Here is a 7,291-nt window from a genome sequence, read left to right as displayed (position 1 = left end):
GTATTGTGATTTACACCGTGTAGGAGGAGTTGTATGTTCTTCTAATAACCGGACTTTTGGAGTCACACCTGTCATGAAGGGCAGGCGCATATATGTAGGTAGGTACCTCCATATATACTCCTATCCATCACGCAGAGTGATTTGATGGAATTAAATTAGTAGTGATTTTGTTTTGTGTCTACTTGGAGGACTTCCATGTTGTGTATGTATATATTTCTAGTTTGCGTTCGTTCGTGTTAGTTATTATACGTGAATAATGTTAGTATGTTTAGTGACAGGTAGCGGCTCAGTGCGGCCGGCGGAGGGAGACAATTGACCAATCAGACGCGTGGATTGGGTTCTCGCTCCCCCCTGATCGCTCATGCCAACTATGGCTGCTCACTAAGTCTGAGAAGTTTGTTCGTGAATGTTGGTATTTTGAGTAACTGGAGGGTGTTTGAGGGCTGGTGTGGAGTATAAACTTGTAGCTTGCTTATCGGGTGATGGAGGGTGTTCGAGGGTGGGAGTGGTGTATACAGTTTTAGATTAGATTTATTGATTTACAAGAAATACATCTTGTTTGGGTCTCTACCCATATTCCTAGAAGGCATACAAGTATGCCTTTTACAATAAGTTACATGTACATTTGTTAAAATATGTCAATATATGTTGCGCTGTACGGTCTCCACGATCTAGCCGACGTGGTTAGTGTCCTATGAGTCCGTCGCGTCCCATCCGGTCCAGCCGACGTGGTTCCTGCACCCGTCGCGTCCCATCCGGTCCAGTCTAAGGCATCATGCGCAGTTACCTAGGTGAAGAGAAGAAAGCATTAGTCCTTGGCTTAAATTAAAATGTGTCATAAGTCAAAAAAGTCAAAAATCAGCAAGAGAGTACAGTCGAACAGAACCCATCCGTATCATCTGGGGGGCGGCACTTGAAGGAGGCGTCCCAGCCGATACGAGTTAAGGGACACCGTCAGTCGACGGATGAGTCCCCCAGCCGAGGTCCTGGGGCCCGCACGTAGAAATCTGGTCGCCGGGCAAAGGGCCACATAATGATCTAGCCCGTTTGCGCCGGCCTCTCCACAGTGGATGCAGGCCTCCGGCTGTCCCGTCACCTCCGAGAAGCATCGATACCCGAGACGGAGTCGATGAAGGGTGACTTCCTCTATCCTGGAGAGACGGACTCCAGGGGTCAGTCGCTCATACGCTGTGGCAACTTGATACCAGCGTGCTGACGGCCTCTGGGCTGTTAGGTTCCTATGGCTTTGTAGTTCCCTCTTGGCCATCGCTCTCGTTGCAATGGCCAAGATCTCAGTTCGGCTCGGGAGGACACCGATTCCGCCTTCCATGTCCCCTGTGGCCGCTCTTCTGGCCACCCTGTCTGCCGCTTCATTTCCCTGGATGCCGATGTGTCCCGGCACCCAGTTGAGGACGACTGATCTCCCTTGCTGACGGAGGGCCTTGAGCTGAAACAACAGTGAGGTCATTAGTTTTTTCTGGTCAGTGTGATAATTTTTGGATATTAATTGCAACAGAGCTAAACTATCTGTGTGCACAACTACATTACGTTGGTGGGTGTTGAGAGCATGGGTCAATGCTAGACCCACTGCAACACCCTCTGCTTGCGTCGAGCAGCGAGTGCCCAACACCCTTACTCCCTGTTCCTCGTCCTTCGTGACAAACGCTGCACCTGCCACGTTGTGTACGGGATCCACGGAGCCGTCTGTAAAATAGACGACGCAGTTTTCCTGGGCGACAGATCTCATTGTGGCCTCCGCATCCGCCCGCAGGCGCGGCAGCGGCGTACCGCGTCGTGACGCCATCACACTGATTCTGGCCGGTGGATTCTCCCAGGGGGGAGACTGCACATAACCTTCCACCGGCACATCCCTCCTCTTCTGAAGGATAAGGTCATGCAGGTGAAGGTCCCTTATGCGGTGTGCAACCCTCGCTGACCACCTCTTCTGCGGGAAGAGATCCGGATCTTGCTGGAGGGCGCTGATTAGCCTTCGCCGCAGGAACGAGTCATGTTCTCTCTGAATGACTCTTATGGCGAAGGCTACCACCAATCCTGAGATCCTCACACTGATAGGCACCAGTCCCGCCTCTTGCTGCATATTGGCGACCAGAGTCCAGCGCGGCGCGCCCAATATTACGCGCAGCGCCTGGTTCTGTACTGTCTCCAAGTCAGCCAACCGTGTTGCGGATAGACCAGCCAGAGCACTGCTGGCATAGTCTATCACCGGTCGAATTGCGCTGACGTAGAATGTCCGGAGGACAGCGCAGTTGGCACCTGCCTCTCTGGTCGCCAAGGACTTCAAAACGTTAATCCGGCTGAGGACCCTTCCCCGGATGTATGCCACTTCAGTCCGGAAGGACAGCCTGGAGTCGAGCCAGACACCTAGGTACATGTGCGTGCTGACCCACTCCACCTCATGTCCCTGCAGCAGAAGCCTGTCCCTCGGTGTCACGCTAGTGCCAAAACACATGGCTTTGGTCTTTGGTGGCGAGATCTTGAGGCCAAGCTCTTCGCATTTGGAGGAAATGCGGTCGAGGCACATTTGCGTCCTTCTGGCCTTGGTCCTTCTGCCTGCCACCACCAGCGCGACATCGTCTGCGTATGATAGGAGGCGGCATCCTGTGGGTAGAGGGATGGCTATTAATGCACTCATCAGCACGTTAAACAGGGTGGGACTGAGAACCCCACCCTGGGGTGTACCATTTTCCAGGGGGTGATAGCAGGACTCCACTCCCTGTAGACGGACTCTGGCAGTTCTATTGGAGAGGTAGTCCGCTATCCACTGTAACAGTTTCCCCTGTACTCCTCTGGCAGCCAGACTGTCCAGAATTGCAGCGGGACTGGCAAGCTCGAATGCCTTCTCCAGGTCAAAGAAGACGACCATGGCGTGACGTTGCTCCACATGGCTCAGAAGCGTTGTAATGCATTGAGCCGTGCCCACCCCTTTGGTGAAGCCATAGAGGTTCTCTTGTGGTGGTCCCAGTTTCCACAAAAGTCTTTGGAGAACCATCTTTTCCATGGTCTTCCCCAGGCAGCTCGTCAGGGAGATAGGACGATACTTTCCGGGCTCCCTGGGCTTGGGGATAGGCACGATGTCGGCCCTCTTCCAGTTGGACGGAAGTCTTCCACAGGACCAACTGCTGTTTACCACCTGGAGGAGTGCTTCTTCTCCAGCATCCCCCAGGTGTGCAACCATGGAGTACGTCACTAGGTCGCTCCCTGGAGCAGTGTCGGAGGATCTCTTACGTGAGGCTTGCAGCTCATGGATGGTGAATGGCGTGTCCGTGTCACCCGGAGACCCCATGGCAGCTTGTATCCTGGTCTCTCTTGGTTCACGGAGCATGGCCTGCCTCTGTTGCAGCTCGACGGGTAGCGTGGCTGTGTGCGTGCGTCTGGCAAATTCTTGCGCCAGATTTTCTGCCTCGCACTGTGGTGCACGGGGAGCGCGCCGTGGTGGGGTACGGCTGGTCGCTATGTGGAGTTTCCCCCAAAGTTCCTTTAGCGTGGTGGACTCACTAAAGCTTTGGCACCATTCTAGCCACTTCTCGCTACGCACACGTCGAGCTGTCTCCTTGGCCTCTTCGACGGCACTCCGGAGGTTGGCCAGGTTAGCAGGGTTGTGGTGTCTACGCAGGATCTTTCGTAGACGGTTGACCCTGTGGTTGGCATCCTTGATCTCTTGGTTGTAGTACCAACCATCTCGATGTCTCCTCCTGTTGAGGCCCTTCTTAGGTATTGCCTCCTCTGCCGCTGCATGAATAGCAGAGACCAGTGAGGCCTCCGCATCGTCCAACTCACCCATGGTCAGAGCGTCGGTGACGACCTCGCGAGCCACTCTGTCCTTGAACAACGTCCAATTGGCCTTGCGCGGGTTCCACCTTCCTATTCTCTGGACCACTGGGGGTGGCGGGGCTACGGTGAGCGACATGTCTATTCCAAAATGATCACTCGTAGCCGTGTCGTTGATGCTCCACGACATCCGATGCAGCAATGAGGAGGAGACAAATGAGAGATCGAGCCTGCCATGTCGTACATGCGTCGGCGACCCGTCGTTCAGTAGGACCACACCCGGGCTGGTGTTCAGGATTTCATCAATGTGTCGCCCGGACGAGTTTGTAGGCGACACAGAGTGAAGAATGGGGTGGTGCGCATTAAAGTCACCTGCGATGATGTACTGCTCGTCCTCCGCGACGGTGCATACTTCCCCCAGGTCCAAGTGTCCACGCACAGGGGCCTTGTAAATGTTATACACATGGATCGTTTCATGGGGGAAGTGCAGTCGAACTGCGAGCACCTCCACATCTTCCCCACACTCTATTGGTGGGTCTACTCTTGAACATGGGATGGACGCATGGACAAGGGTCATACAACCTCTGCTTGTGTCCGTTTGGGGCGACACGAACACGTGGTATCCAGAGATCCTGATCTCTTCCTCTCCCACCAGGGTCTCTTGCAAGAGGATGACCTGTTTTTCCTCCTGCCGTATGATGGCTTGCAGAAGTGACTGTTTCGCTCTGAATCCAAGGATATTCCATTGGAGGAAGCGAACAGTCTGGGTGGTCGAGCGCACTGTGGACACACTATCCATGGTGCTCGTTGTCTTCTGATGACGATGACGGGCTTGACGGTGAAGAAGAAGAGCCCTCGCTGCTACCATCAGTGTCCGTATCCGCCCCTTCGTTTCCCCTAGGTACGTCAGGGAATCCAGCCACAAACGCTGCGCCACCTGCCTTAGAGAGGGTAACCTCTCGCCTCGTCTGGTACCGCGGAACTCGAACTGGGCCCTCAGGCAGTGTAGCCTTGACCGCGGCTCCTGCTTTGCCTTTTCGGGCCGGCTCGTCAGACGTTGGCGGCTCTGCGCGTACTGGGGAGGGCGCTGGATCCTCCTCGGGTGTTCGGACACTGGTCGAGGGCACTGCGGGAGGCTGCGCAGGAGATGGGATCGTTGGAGAGCTTTCGGTCACCTGGGTGGTACCTGGTGCAGCGGACGGAGACATGGAGGGCTTGGTGGCAGGTGAGCACTTTTTGATGGAGACCATCGCCTGCGCCATGTCCTTGAGGAAGCTCGCAGCTTCCCTGACCTGGTCTTCCGAGCTCCCCAGGTGGCGGGCCAGCGCAGCCGCGGCGACCATGACGAACTGCATCAGTTCGTCATCCTGGAAGGTGAGTAGCCGCGGAAGGGCTTGCGCCGGCTGCTGCTCCCTCTGGACAGGAGGTTCTGCTGGGGGGCTGTGGTTCTTGGTTCCGTTATGGAACTGGGGCCGCTGAGGGAGCCCAGGGAACTCTGCCTCCGTTAGCGCAGGCGACGGTGTTGGAGGCTGCTGGCGTGGCTCCCTCGGTTGCCGAGGGTGTTTCCACACCGAGGAACGGGGCGGGGCTGGAACGTAGTCCTCTCTGGCCTTGTATACCTCCCTTGCAGCCTTGGCCTCGTCTCTGCGGACACCGCAGGCAAGGCTCCAAGCATGATGTGTTTTGCCGCAGTTGGGGCACTTAGCAGTCGTCTCCTCGTTTTTCTTGTGCTTTGAAATGCACGTGTCGGTGGTATGTGGGCCACTACAGATGCCGCACTTAAACGAGCGTCTGCAGTGCCTTTGGTGGTGCCCGTACTGCTGGCAGCGAAAACACCTCATGGGGTCCGGCACAAAGGTGCGTAGTGGGAACGTGCCCCACATGCCCAGGTCCAGTTCCCTCAGTGCGGGCCCCCGGAGGGTAACCACGACCTGCCTGGTGTTCTCCTTCCTCCAGGTGCATCTCTCTGCACTGATCACCTGTGGATGCTCTTCGACGGCGTCCAGGGTATTAACTGTTGACCAGCCCTGTAGCACCATCTTCGTTCCCTTTTCCGCTCCTTCCACCCTCTGGAGGTTTACCCTCCTACCACTGACCTCCGTTAGGTTGGCAAGGGCAGAAGTGGCGGCCTCATCCTTAGGAGAGATGAGAATCTCTCCGGTTGGCAGATACTTAAAAGTGATGCTCCAATTGCTATGCTCTTTCTCGATTTCTCGAGAAAGCGCATAGGCTGATTGGAAACCTTCTGGAGACTTTGGGATCTTGTATCCTGTGGTGACCAAAGGGAGCGATGCCCTCCTGGCCCCGTCCGCTTGCTCCCGACTCTCCTGACCATCTCCAGAGCGAATAGCACGCTCTTTCTTCTTACTCCTCTTTTGGCCAGCAGTCACCCAGCCTCCTTCACCGTCATCGCCCGTTTCTGAAAGGCGCGTGGATTCATCCATTCTTGCTGTTGCTGGTAGCAGGAAACGAGGGATCGAGACAGGATGTGTAGGCGGGAAAGCGGAAGGGTAGTGATTGGGGAGGCGGAGGAGGGAGAGGAAAAGGAGGGAGTGATAGGGGAGGAGGGATAGTGGAGAAGTGAGAAAGGAAGAAGTAAGGGTGAGCGTGAGGGAGAGGGTGGTAAAGGGGGGGAAGTAGAGTGATAGGTGTAGTGGAAGGAGGAAGGGAGTTTAAGGGTGAGTGGCGAAGGGCAAGGATGGAAGAGCAACTAGGTACAGGGGAGGAGAGTGAGAATGTGGGATAGGAGAGGACGGGTGGAGGAGATGGTGAGGAAGTAGGAGAAGAAAGGGTATGAGCAGGAGGGGTTATGGAGGAGGAGGAAGTTGTGAGCGGGAGAAAATAGGAGATGGAGGAGCGAAGTGGAGGTAGGCAGGAGGGAGAAGAGTAGAGTGAAGGTGGAGGAAGAGGGAAAATGGAGGGGGAGGTAGTATGGAGGTAGGGAGATGAGGGTTATGAGAGGGAAGGGGGAAAGGGGAGAGAGAAAAAAAAAAAAAAAAAAAAAAAAAAAAAAAAAAAAAAGGGAAAGAAGGGAAGGGGGGGGGGAAAGAGCACTACACTACATCGTGTTTAAAACCGTACACTTTTAACACTTGATATCGTACTTAGTCACTGCACTTTTACGAGAAAAAAAAAAAAAAAAAAAAAAAAAAAAAAAAAAAAAACAACTACAGTACACTACACTATACTTTTAGCACCGCACTCGGAATTATGATATCACTTAATCCCTTCAATTGCACTTTTACACTACTATACTTTTAACACTGCACTCGGAAGTACTTAGTCACTGCACTTTCACGAAAGAACACTACACTACAATGCTTCTAGCACTGCATTTCACACAGAGAAACTTCACTACTCTATACTTTTAGCACCGCACTCGGAATTATAATATCACTTAATCCCTTCAATTGCACTTTTTTACTACACTATACTTTTAACACTGCACTCGGAAGTACTTAGTCACTGCACTTTCACGAAAGACGAAAGAACCCTACACTAC

The 7,291-nt window shown here is 54.0% G+C and overlaps 1 protein-coding gene across 1 annotated transcript; it reads right to left on the bottom strand.

The window, feature by feature from the left end:
* Positions 1 to 526: 526 nt before the first annotated feature.
* On the bottom strand, positions 527 to 6,233 carry LOC143023609 (uncharacterized). Its single transcript, XM_076182196.1, has 3 exons — positions 4,731 to 6,233; positions 887 to 4,603; positions 527 to 787 (listed from the first exon to the last, which is right to left on the bottom strand). The coding sequence occupies exons 1-2, from the start codon at positions 6,231 to 6,233 to the stop codon at positions 896 to 898; spliced, it is 5,211 nt and encodes a 1,736-aa protein (XP_076038311.1). The 3' UTR covers positions 527 to 787; positions 887 to 895.
* Between the last annotated feature and the right edge of the window lie 1,058 nt (positions 6,234 to 7,291).

The sequence above is a fragment of the Oratosquilla oratoria genome, unplaced genomic scaffold (genome assembly GCF_046742065.1).
Source record: "Oratosquilla oratoria isolate Oo_2021 unplaced genomic scaffold, ASM4674206v1 SCAFFOLD52, whole genome shotgun sequence".
Taxonomy (NCBI): domain Eukaryota; kingdom Metazoa; phylum Arthropoda; class Malacostraca; order Stomatopoda; family Squillidae; genus Oratosquilla; species Oratosquilla oratoria.
Note: the sequence above shows the minus strand (reverse complement) of the source record. Positions and strands in the feature narration are given on the sequence as shown.